General features: G+C 33.0%; 1 protein-coding gene across 2 annotated transcripts in view; it reads left to right on the plus strand.

Moving 5' to 3' along the window:
- The window catches only part of TOP2B (DNA topoisomerase II beta), a 52,887-nt gene that overhangs the window by 9,872 nt on the left and 30,290 nt on the right, over positions 1-12,725 (plus strand). For both annotated transcript variants that reach the window (XM_019745271.2, XM_019745269.2), the window contains exons 3-10: positions 62-152; positions 1,499-1,562; positions 4,175-4,320; positions 5,186-5,283; positions 6,038-6,250; positions 9,275-9,448; positions 11,468-11,569; positions 11,652-11,789. In XM_019745271.2, the coding sequence (XP_019600830.2) occupies positions 62-152; positions 1,499-1,562; positions 4,175-4,320; positions 5,186-5,283; positions 6,038-6,250; positions 9,275-9,448; positions 11,468-11,569; positions 11,652-11,789 (1,026 nt within the window). The remainder of the gene's footprint in view (positions 1-61; positions 153-1,498; positions 1,563-4,174; positions 4,321-5,185; positions 5,284-6,037; positions 6,251-9,274; positions 9,449-11,467; positions 11,570-11,651; positions 11,790-12,725) is intronic.

Genomic DNA, 12,725 nt, shown 5'->3' on the forward strand with positions numbered 1-12,725 from the left:
AAAACTGATGGTAAACACTTTTTTACCACATGAGTCCTTTTGAATTTTTCTCTCAATGCAGCTAATGTGGGTGTATGATGAAGATGTAGGAATGAATTGCAGAGAGGTTACTTTTGTGCCAGGTTTATACAAGATCTTTGATGAAATCTTGGGTGAGTACTTGCTTAAGAGTTAATGCAGTTAATGCATCTGTTCCTGTTGATGTCATTATAATGTGTATGTGTGTATATATATATATATATATATATATATATATATATATATATACACATACATATATATATGAGCAGATTTACAGTGTAAATTTTAAAGGCATATCTCTGGCATTTATATTGACTATAAATGTTCTCCAGAAAATTATATAACTTGTAGTATTTTCATATCTGTGCTTCATATCTTTGTGTTTTAATTGTTCATTTGTGAAATGAATGTGTTGTATTTGATTAGTAATCCCAAAGTTGGCCAGTAGTCCTGTATATGCAATCATCTGGGAGTTGCTTGTATCCCAGTCACCTGGGGGAGCATGTTACAGGGCCTGAGCCTTGCAGATTCAATGAGTTTGAGGTGAGACATGTAAAATGGTGTTTTTCACCAACAAATCAGGCATTTCTGTTGAGCTGTCAGGTTTGACAACCACTGTTCTAAATGATCTCTCTACAAATCACATGATTAATTAAATCACGATGAAGTTCGAATGCCTAATTGACTCCTAGGGAATGCTTGCACTTAGAAATGTTTTTAGCTAAGAACCTGAGACTGCACTGCCACCTCATCAATGCCACTTGAGGTTTCTTAGACAGCAAAGTTGTGTTGGTCTTTGGAAAAAGGATAGGAGAGTAAAACCACTTACTTATATTTTGCACCTTTCACTCTTGCTTCCCAACTATCCACCCAGTTTTACTTTTAGGTTACATAGTGTTTGTCAGGAACGTATTCCTTCTATGATTCAGTTTAATTTTAAAACTAGTTTGTGTTTAAATTTGACTGACGCAGTTAATGTATACAAATATATTTACAGTTATAGTGCATAGGATTTAGAGATTTCTAAGGATGCTAAAGACTGCCTTTGTAATTCAAAAATAACTGATTGGTTTCAGCTCAATCTGTCAATAAAATCACTAATTTATTGAAGGAGATCAAGAGAAAGTAGTTATTTGTTACCAAGATAAAATATAATTAAATCCAATTTTTTTCTTTTAGACCTGAAATAGGGAGTTATAAACTGCGGATGCTTGTTCTTATTTAATTTGTTTTTATATATCACAAGGTCCCCCCTCACCTTGTTTTGTGGTAGAAGACACGACGGTAATTTGGTGTGATATAAAAATTAAGAATATTATTTGGAAAATAAGATTTTGTATTAGAAGTTAGCAGTAACTATTTTCATTGAGTATTACCATATGCAAATATTTATATTAAGTAGTGATACAGTGCAGTTGTGTCCATCTATTTATGTAACTACATATTTGATCACTCATTGAAATACTTAATTTTGTAGTTAATGCAGCTGACAATAAACAGAGGGATAAGAACATGACCTGTATTAAAGTTTCTATTGATCCGTAAGTATATTTTGTTTAATTTTTTATACTAAGTTATTTTATTCAGATAGTCCCTAACTAAGGAATTCTCCTCAAATGAATAATGTATACAGTTAGTACCGCTTTGCGTCCTTGTTGCTTGAGCCCTTGTTATTTTTGCCTCTTAATAGCCAGAATACTATAGTCTTACAGTTTCCTCTCTCATTCATGATCTTTTTCCCCAAAGCACTTTCTTATGTGAGCCTTTGGAGACCATTTTTCTTCCTCTTTGATGCCATGGATGCTGTTTCCGCTGCTAGAGTAATCACTTGATTTTTGTCTTAACTGTGCTTTGAGACTCAAAGCTATAGGCTATTTCCAGTACTGTTCAACTTACATTATGGGTTAAATTTATTTTTCATGACTGGCATTTGAGCTTTTCCATTATTACAATATCATTTGTAAATTAGCAACTGCTAATATTATAAGATATTATATCAGGTGCTCAGCTAACTAGATCTCATGATGGTGATTGTCTTCAGGACTGAGGCAGAGTGAAAATAAAGTTGTAAGTTAGAAATATAGTTGTTACATTTATCCTGTTTTCATTAGCATGCCTTTTGTAAAATATTACATTACATTTATCCTTTGTAATTTGATTAGTAGATCAGCATGATTTTAAGGTTTTTCTCTAACATGAAAATAAATACTTAATAAATTGTAGGTTTTAAGCCCAACATAGGAACTATTTGGAAGTCTAAAACTATAGTGTAATACATGGCCCTTATTCCTAAGGCCCACCATTTTTACCTCTGGAGATAGGGCACACAGTGAAAGTACCATAGGCAATTTGAAACTGTTAAATACTTAAATATTTAGCTGTGTATCCTGTAGATAGTGCTTACCCACAGATGAGATAACCTAATTATCTCCTGAGGTCCCCATTAAATAATTTAGAATTTTGCTAATCTCAATGTACGGAGGGTTGTGAAACATTGTTATAGGCTGAGTAAAAGGCTTAATGGAGAACTGAAGTCATAAACCGCCCCTCGAAGGTAGGGTAAAATTTGACTAGAGAGGGAAAAGACATTTATAGTCAAGGGAAATGCCAATAAACAAAGAAATGGAAGAATTTAGAATTAGCATGGATGAGTAATGAAACTGATCTGAGGGAAAAAATAGGATGCATGTTGCAGAATACTTATTGTTTATGACTATAAGTGGGGATATAGATACCGGCCTTGAACATGTAGTAGAGGACTTTTAAGCTTGATTTTATAGAAAAGGTAGAAGGGCTTCTATGTTCTAGAGCAAAAAAGGGTTATAAAAGGTGTGGTAAGTCCATCACTGGTAGGCAGAATATGTTTAAGGGGAGTGGCTAGCAAAAGACTACTGCAGTAATCAATATTTAAGGTAACATTAGTCTGTCTAGACTTATATACTGGCATTTGGAATGAAAGAACTGATACTGATATGAAATGAATCAAATAGGACAGACTAATAAGACTTGATGACTAATGACTAGAGAATGATCAAGAGATATGAATAAAAAAATGATATTGAAATTTGAGCTTAAGAGATTCAGAGAGTTGAACTCATTGGAGAGTGAGGGAAAGAAAAGTTGATTACTGATTTGAGGAAAAGAAAATAATGCATTAAAAGTTGTTTTTTAGTTTTATTAAAACTTTTTTGAGGTAATTAATTTCCCCTTGGATCTTTGCTTTTCATTTCGGCTTTTATAACAATATTTTTTAGTTGTAATAAATACTTTTAATTTATTAAGCGATTAAGGTATATATGTGTGAGTGAAACAGTGTCTAAGACTAATTGCGAATCAGATTGGTAGAGGATAGCTTTTTAAGCCAGTTCTCAGTGTTGGTTATGAAGCTGTGTTTCTTTGCAAATTTGGCTGTTAAATTGGTAAAGTTGTTATAGTATATACTACTCAATAAGGTATGTAAAATTTTTCATCAGGACTTGTCAATGTCAAGTTCCTATTAGCTGCAGAAGCCTCTACTCCATACCATAATTCAGGGCTAAAATGGATGGTTTTGTGGTAGGAAAACCTAAAAGACCTAAAATTGGTAAAATCTACATATTTTAAAACCATTAAAAAAAATTATGACAATGATTGTCACAATACAAGCAACCCTCTAATGTTTAGGCTGAGAATAGAATACAGTTCAGGCTGGCTGTCCTTTTTTCATCTACGCTGCTGCAGCAGTTAGGTAGGAAATAAAAATGGCAATGGCTGCTGGCTCTGCAGAGCTTTTGGTTCACAGGTGGTATCGTGGTAGAATGAAGCAGGAAGATCCTGGCTAATGTACATGAAAATAAAATGGAATCTCTGGCTGACTTCTTGTAAAAGCCTCACTGCTGTTATGGTTTTCTGGGAGATTAAGAAGAGTTTCTTTTCCTGAGAAATTTTGCAGTATTACTTGCAGATCTTAGTGATCCTAATTTGAATTATAACTCAGAGATAGAAATGTGTGTCCTCAGCAAGTAGTTTCTTGAAAGATGAGTGAGTGTTTTCCAATTGGTAATGACTGGTATTTTGATTTTAATCATTCAGATTTATTCTGGATTACTTTACTTTTTAATGGAAATTAATTAATACATATTTAAACTAAGCTCTAAATTCTGCTTATTTACAGTGAATCTAACATTATAAGCATTTGGAACAATGGGAAAGGCATTCCAGTAGTAGAACACAAAGTAGAGAAAGTTTATGTTCCTGCATTAATTTTTGGACAGCTTTTAACATCCAGTAACTATGACGATGATGAGAAAAAAGTAACAGGTAAAGTCCAAATGGCTCATCAAAATTTTTATTAAAATCTCTTACTGCTCCTATATAAAATATGACAAAAGAGAAAATCTGTATAGTTGTGAGAAAAAATTATTTTCACAATTAATATCTGTAAAAAACTATCATGTATATAAGTATTGTTTTGAGTATAGTCTAACAGAGACAGTTTCAAAGCTTAACTCTGATAGTGCATTTATGTATGCTAAAACTCCTGGAACTCTAACCTGGTTGACACTGAGTTTTGAGTTACTGATGAAAGTAAGGTGTGTGATTCCTATATATGTGAGTTTTTTTTATTCCATAAACACCATGTCTTTTGGTATCAGTTAAATTACTTTTAAACTCTTCTTTTAAAGAGGATCAAGATTGAAAGTCTAACTCTATAAATAGAGTTGTAAATGTTTTGAGCAGACCAAATGTTTTCCTACTTATCTACATTACCCACGTACGTTGATAGTTTTTTGTTTTGTTTTGTTGTTTTTCAAAATCAAGGCTCTAGGAAGTGATATAGATTAAAAATTTGTAATAGAGAAGTGACTTTGATAGAAAGCTCAGATTTCACATTCACATAGACTTACTGGGTTATAAGAGATACCAAGATTAATTTTTTAAAAAATTGTGACGAAGATAATTAATCTACAGAATGCATATTTTAATTATACTACTATATGTGCTAAATCATATTGTACTTCTTTTTAAAAGAAAACAATTTATACTCTGAAATATTCAATCAATGATTGGTAAGATAATGCAGTAAGTGAAACTGTTTTGTACAGACCTGCCCTATACTAGGTTAGTTAACTACGTCCCTTTAAAGTTATTTTTATTAAACCTTCACATTTAATTGTTCTTACAGGTGGTCGCAATGGTTATGGTGCAAAACTTTGTAATATTTTCAGTACAAAGTTTACAGTAGAAACTGCTTGCAAAGAATACAAACATAGTTTTAAGCAGGTATGATAAAAATGAGTTTAATTTCTTTATTTTTTCTTTTAATACTCATGTTTTGTTGCTTTGCTAAGATAATAGAACCTTAGGGAAATTACAATGATGTCTGTGTGTGTGTGTGTGTGTGTGTGTGTGTGTGTGTGTGTATTTATTTATTTTAAAGTGTTAAACAAGTCACAAAGCAAAAAAGACTTCAGAATGCCTGTGAGGTTTTATATAAGCCTGACTTTCTTCCATTCCTAAAACAAAATACTTTAAGACTTTTCTTTTAATCTAGTTAAGTATTAATGACAATGTCCTGAACCTCAAAGACTAGTTGAAATGCATCCACTTAGAATGTTTGAAAAAATTCCTCATTGATTCATGGAATTCATATTTCAAAATTTTATTTTACTCTTGTTGTAAGCCTTTGAAAATAGCTTAAAATTTTAAATAAACTAAAATAATTTTTTCAGGAAAACATCATGCCTATTTATTTTTGTAAAATTCTATATGGTCATGTTAAAGAATTTGAAAAATAATTTATTAACAGTGTATAAAGTTGTGCAGTTTATTTTGTTTATTTTCAACATTAGGTTGTTATAATAGTAGTATTTAAAATTTTTTCATCTTTAATAGTATAATTTTAAAGAATTTGTTTGGTTTGTTGTGAAGCTGAAAATGGATGTAGTTGTGGTAAATGTGTTCCATGAACTGAGTCTTTATGTATTATAAAATACAAAGGCATTAAAGAAATATTTGAATATCTTTTCTTTTAAAGACATGGATGAATAATATGATGAAGACTTCTGAAGCCAAAATTAAACATTTTGATGGTGAAGATTACACATGCATAACATTCCAACCAGATCTGTCCAAATTTAAGATGGAAAAACTTGACAAGGATATTGTGGCCCTCATGACCAGAAGAGCTTATGATCTGGCTGGTTCATGCAAAGGGGTCAAGGTCATGTTTAATGGAAAGAAATTGCCTGTAAGTGTCATCTGAAATAGCTAACGCTTGGTTATTTTGTAGATGGCTTATAGTTTATAGTTAGATCTTTTTAAGCCTAATCTCTTTCTTTTAACCAGTTTGTGTAGATGATTCCATTTAAAGTGATTATTGATATATTTGGATGAAAATTTCCATCTTGCTAGCTGTTTTCACTGTATTTGTCCTTTGTTTCTTATTTCCTTTTATTCTGCCTTCTCTGGTTTTAATTAAGCAATTTCTTTTTTAATGATTCCATTTTACCACCTCTGTTTACCTGCTTAAAAAACTTTTTCAGTGGTTGTCTACGGTTTTCAAGCTCATTTGTAAATAGTTTTAGTCCACCCTCAAATAATTTATCAGTATCACTTCATATGGAGCAAAAGGACTTTATAACAGTGTATCTTCAGGATCTCCCTCCCATTTCTTGTATCATTGTCATCATACCTCTCACTTTTGCATATGCTGTTAACACCAGGAGAAGAAGAAGAAGAAAGAGAATGAGGCAGAAGAAACATTTGAAAAAAATGATGGCAGAAATTTTCCACAGTTAGTGATGTTGCTGTTAATGCGTTAAGCAGTCATTTATACTTTAGAGCAGTTAAAAGTACAATAAAGGATTATTTTTTACCTTTATTCCATTTCCAGTGCTCTTAATTTCTTGGTGTTGATTTAAGTTTCTGATCTTAATCATAGTCCTTCTGCCTGGAGTTCTTTCTTTAACATTTTTTGCAGGATAGACCTGCTGGCAATAAATTCCCTCAGTTTATTTTTGTCTGAGAGAGTCTTTATTTTCCTTCACTTTCAAAGGCTGTAGAATTTCACTGGATACAGAATTATGGGTTGACAGTTATTTTTTCTTTCAATACTTTAAAGATGTCACTCCGTTGTCTTCTTGCTTGCATGGTTTCTGATGAGAAGTCTGCTGTAGTTCATATCCTTCTTCCTCTTCCTCTGTTGGTAAGGTGTTTCATTTTCCTCTGGCTGCCTTGAAGATTTTTTCTTTGTTTTTGTTGTTTTCGGTATGGTATGCTTCAGTGTGTATGTGTTTTTGTGTGTATGTGTGTTTTCGCATTATTTTGTTTGGTGTTTTCTGAGCTTCTTGGATCTCATGTTTGGTGTCTTTCACTAATTGTGGAAAAATTTTGGCCATTATTTTTTCAAATATTTCTCTGCACTATTCTTTCTTTTTCTTCTGGTATTCCATTTATGCATACGTTATATGGTTTGGTATTGTCCTAAGCTCTTGGATGTTTTCCTCTGCTTTATTTACTCTATTTTCTCTTTGTGTTTCAGTTTGGTTAATTTCTATTGCCATATTTTTAATTTCACAGATTTTTTTTCTTTTATTGTGTCAAGTCTACTGATGAGCCTGCTGAAGGCATTCTTCATATCTTCTGTTTTTGATTCCTAGCATTTCCATTTGATTCTATAGCATCCATCTCTCTGCTTATGTTGCATGTTGTCTACCTTTTCCATTAGAGCCTTTAACATGAATCATAGTTATTTTAAATGCTCTGATAGTTAAAATACCTGTGACATATCTGAGGTTGGTTCTGATGATTGCCTTGTCTTTTCAAACTGTGTTTTCTTACCTTTTGGCATGCCTTCTAAGTTTTTTTGAAAATCAGCTATGTTGTATAGGGTAGTAGATACTGAGTAAATAGGTTTTAGTATAAGGATTTATGTTCATCTATATAAGAAATGAGCCATATTTTGCTGTTGGTTGTTGCTGTAGTTACTAGTGTTCTGGTTTGTTGCTGTGGGCACCAGAGACTTCAAATTCTTCCTTGTTTTTATCTTTCATCTTTGCTTTGGGCCTTCCCTTTCAGCTGCCCCTCAAGTAGGGTCTGTCTCTTTGATCTCTCCCAGCTGAAGCCCACTGTTATTATTTGAGGCCTGTTAGCATGATGGTGGGTTGTGGGAAACTCTCATGTCTGATTACATCTCAGACTTTGGAGTGCACAGTGGACCTGTGTCTTAAGGGTTTGGCCTTTACAGATGTTTCTATCCCTCCTCTAGAGGTAGAGATTTTTCCTCTGCCCTCTATTTTCTTCCCCTAGCTGCAGCAGTTATCCAATAGTGTTTTCTTTCATTATCTTCGAAGTTCCCTGCTCTGCAGAATGTCTTTATTTTTTATAACTTAAATGATACAGAGGCAGGATGGGGTAGGACTGGGCAGAATTACTTTCTTCCAGCTGCAGTGCTGTTTCACCAATGCTCTCCAGTACAGTCCTTCCCCAGGCAAATTAAGAGTTTTATTGGTAGGGGAGATGGGTTCTGGATGGACTTCCCAGTGGCTGCTGTTCTCCTCCCCCCAGCACCATGGGGGCAACATTTTCTAGATTCTTCCCTGTGAGAACCTGCTGGGACTCCTGGAGGAAAAGCCTGCAAAAGAGTAGTAACTCCTTACGACGACAGCCCTCAGGTGCTTCATACACTCGTATTAGTCCACACTTATCCTATAGCAATTTGTGAAAATTTCTGGTTTAATGTTCCTACTGGCTTATATGACATTAGACAGCTTCTGCCCCAGTTAAGCAAATGCTTAGGTTTTGAGTCTCCTACAGACACCTGCCTCTCTTCAGACTCATGGTGGCCAGATGTGCTGTAATCTCAATTTTTTTGAGGGTTCATGAAAAATTAATTTGTTGTCTGACCAGCTCTTTTCTTGTAAGGGGAGAAACTTTTTTTTTCTTCTTTTTTCCCCTTTCTTCAGTCATTTCCATGTCTGAAGTCAAACTGAAAGTCTACTTTGTCATTTTTAGGACATAAACTTTTGAAAGATTTTATAGTAATTTACCTGTCCAGCTATCCATTCATAACCTTTCTTTATCTAGTACATATAAAATGAATTGCTTTTTAAAGGGTGTAGAGATCAAGGTGTAGAATAGGGGAAAGTCATGAAGGTTTGGATCTGCAGAGTTAAGAGCTGTTGTGAATGAGGGGAAATAAAAAATGAGAGCGTTCACCTAGTTGAGCCACCAATATAAGATTGTTTATGGTGTTTGTTTTTCAAATTAATAGGTAAATGGATTTCGAAGTTATGTAGATCTTTATGTGAAAGACAAATTGGATGAAACTGGAGTGGCCCTGAAAGTTATTCATGAACTTGCAAATGAAAGATGGGATGTTTGTCTCACGTTGAGTGAAAAAGGATTCCAGCAAATCAGCTTCGTAAATAGTATCGCAACAACAAAAGTAAGTCTGCTAATTCTTTTTTGTTTCTGTGTCATTGGTAGAACAATGCTTCATTAAAAACAGCAGAATAACCAACAATCACAACAGCAAAAAAACCCTCAAATCTGCTTTTGTGAAATCAAAAATTGACTTATGGAAATGAAAGCTTGTTTTCTGTGAAATAGCTGTGTTATAATTTAACATCCGTTGAGAAATAAGTATATGGTGTTTACAGTTGAATAATTTATATTTTATGAAATTTGGAGTGATAAATTCTTTATTCTGCATTCTGAATTTAGAATGTAGAAGAAAGACAAATAGGAGATGAGTCTGGGAGTCAGATTGTAGAATGTGTTATCTGCCATTTTAAGGAGTTTGAAGCCTCTTCTGTAGGTTTTTGGATTTTAAAATCAGATGAAATTTTTCTCACTGAGAAGCTTTTATCCATTGACCATAATAAAGTATTAGGTAATATAAGCATGTATCCCTAGAATAATATAAAACTGTGATTTATCACTTTGTCACTCTTGTTCAAGTTTTAAGTTTTTAATGTTCAGTATTTTATAATCTAGCATCATTTTCTCTTGTCAACAGAAATCTTGGCATCCATTATAATTTTATTATATGTAACAGAAACCTAATGTACAGCGGCATAAACATGTAATAGTTTTATTTTTCCCCTTATAACGAGGGACTGGGGGTAGGCAGTCTTAGTACTCTAACTCTCGTGTCATCAGGATCCCATGCTCTTCCTCGCTTTCTTTTCTGCTTTAGCATCTGGCTTTCATTGTCATGCCTTTTAGGATGTCTGCTGTATGTCTGAATCTCATTTCTGAATTCTAGGGAGAGAGACTGGGGTTGGATAATTGCATATGCCAACTAAATCACTCCCTTTTTATTAAGGATACAATAGTTTGCCTGGAAGCACCATCCAGTACACCTCCACTAACATCTCTGAGTAGAACTCAGTCAAATGGTTACCTCTAGTTTCAAGGGAGTCCAGATTGGTGAATCTTTTTAATCGGGCATGTTGCCAGTTAGAAGCAAACAAATTTGGGTTTGTCAATAAGTAAAAGAGGAGAATGGATGTTGGATGGACAACTAACAATGGTTGCCACAGTCCCTAAGTTTAAATCTTGTGCGTATCATTACCACCACCATGACAGTACTCATTCTTACTTCAGTGTCTCTTTTTCATTCAGTTGTTTTTTTTTTCAATTTTAAATACATAAATTTATTTAAGGTTTTAGAACACAGAATACATTACCACATTGTTTAAAAAATATGGATAAAATGTATACTATGAATTATCTTTCCCACTCCTGTCTCCTGACCAAATGGTTCTCACCTCTTAGTATTAAGTAATGTTTAGTATTCGTTCTTAGTTATGGGCATGTTTATTAGCATATACAAGCAAATATGTATTTTTTATTGTTGCTTTTTCTTTTTTCTTAATATCACAAACCACACAATGTGATATATAGATGATGTATTACAGAATTGAACACTTGAAATCTATGTAATTTTACTAACCATTGACACCCCAATACATTTTAATTTAAAAAGAAAGAAAGAAAGCAATAGTCACCTAAGGAAAGAGGTTGTTGTGACATTTTACAGCTGTAGTGTGTCCTAAGGGGAAATAATGTTTCCTGTTAATTTTGCAGCTGGCTTTATCTATGTCTTTTATTCTAATCTCATGAATAGTAGGGCAGAGTTTTTTAGTTTAAGCTATTTTTACTTTCTCATTACCTTGATGAACTCCATTGGACATATAACATAAGCAATTGTTTTTACTTTGTATGAAGTTGGCTAATTGGCTGTATGGCCAAAGAGGCATTTATTGTTTAAATCCCAACTGTGCTATTCTGAGACTCATATTATTCTTCTGGAAAATGGGGTTAATAATACTGACTTCACAAAGTCAGTATTGTGAAGACTTAAATACTCATTCTAGAAAAAAATAAATACATAAATATTTTGCTACCCTAAGTATAGAAAATTTTGTATTCTCTCTTTTTATTTTTTCTTCCTCTTTAGGGTGGACGGCACGTGGATTACGTAGTAGATCAAGTTGTCAGTAAATTGATTGAAGTAGTCAAGAAAAAGAACAAAGCTGGTGTATCAGTGAAACCATTTCAAGTAAGTGAAGCTTTATATATTCTGTTGAATTATTAAATAATATCTGTTCCGATGTTGACTTTTTTTTATATGTTTTCAACAGGTAAAAAACCATATGTGGGTTTTTATTAATTGCCTTATTGAAAATCCAACTTTTGATTCTCAGACTAAAGAAAATATGACTCTGCAGCCCAAAAGTTTTGGGTCTAAATGCCAACTGTCAGAAAAGTTTTTCAAAGCAGTGAGTAAAATTTGTATTGTTTTTTAAGTGTTATTGAGAGTTGTTTAAGTAGTTTTCTGTCCTTATTTGTGATTAGTTTCTCTCTTATATTAACTGTAGTATAGGCATACTTATACTACAAACTAATATACTTAATTCTGCAAACTTCGAAGGGTAGACTTTGTTTCATCAAACAATTGATTATTTTGCCAAGAATTAAAGTAGGGAATCATGCAGCTAATTGTGTTTTTAGCTTTGCATTGACCAGTATAGTATAAAGCCAGATGTCCCTCTAACAAATGTTCAGGTCCTTATAGGGCTAATGATTTCATCTTTTCTACTCATTTCAACTTGATCTACTGATTTTTACCTTTATATGTTTTTTTTTTTTTTTTTTAAATTATGGTAACGTGTGTAATAAAATTTACTATATTCTACCTATTTTAGAATTTTATTTTACTTTGTACATATTTAGGCCGGCTTAACATTTCTGAAACAAGTTGAGAGTGTAAGTAATCTTAGATTTATAACTGAGCCTTGCCTCAGTTATAAAAAGGGAACATTTGCCTCAGTTCCCTTGTCTAGCAGTAGCATCAATAAACATGTTAGATAAGCATATGCAGAATGCCTTCAAATGTGTTTGCACTGAGAATGTAAGGATGAATAAATTACAGCCCTCCACTTTGGAAGTTTATAGTTTGGTGGAGGAGTGTGATTACGACAGTGACAACATATTTACCAAAATCCATTATTGGAATTTCAAAGGTAGGTTCTCACAAATGAAAACAACTTATTTTTGAGGTTCTAGCTTAAAGTTTATGTACTTTTGGATCTGATCATAATTCTAAATACAAATGACCCTATGTTAATGCTTTCCCAAATGTCTGCCCTCGTAAAAGTTCTCATTATGAAGTGATTTGATTTTAGATTTTATAGTTTTTCGTTTTTTTTTTTCAG

This window comes from Rhinolophus sinicus, linkage group LG10, assembly GCF_036562045.2.
Source record: "Rhinolophus sinicus isolate RSC01 linkage group LG10, ASM3656204v1, whole genome shotgun sequence".
NCBI lineage: Eukaryota > Metazoa > Chordata > Mammalia > Chiroptera > Rhinolophidae > Rhinolophus > Rhinolophus sinicus.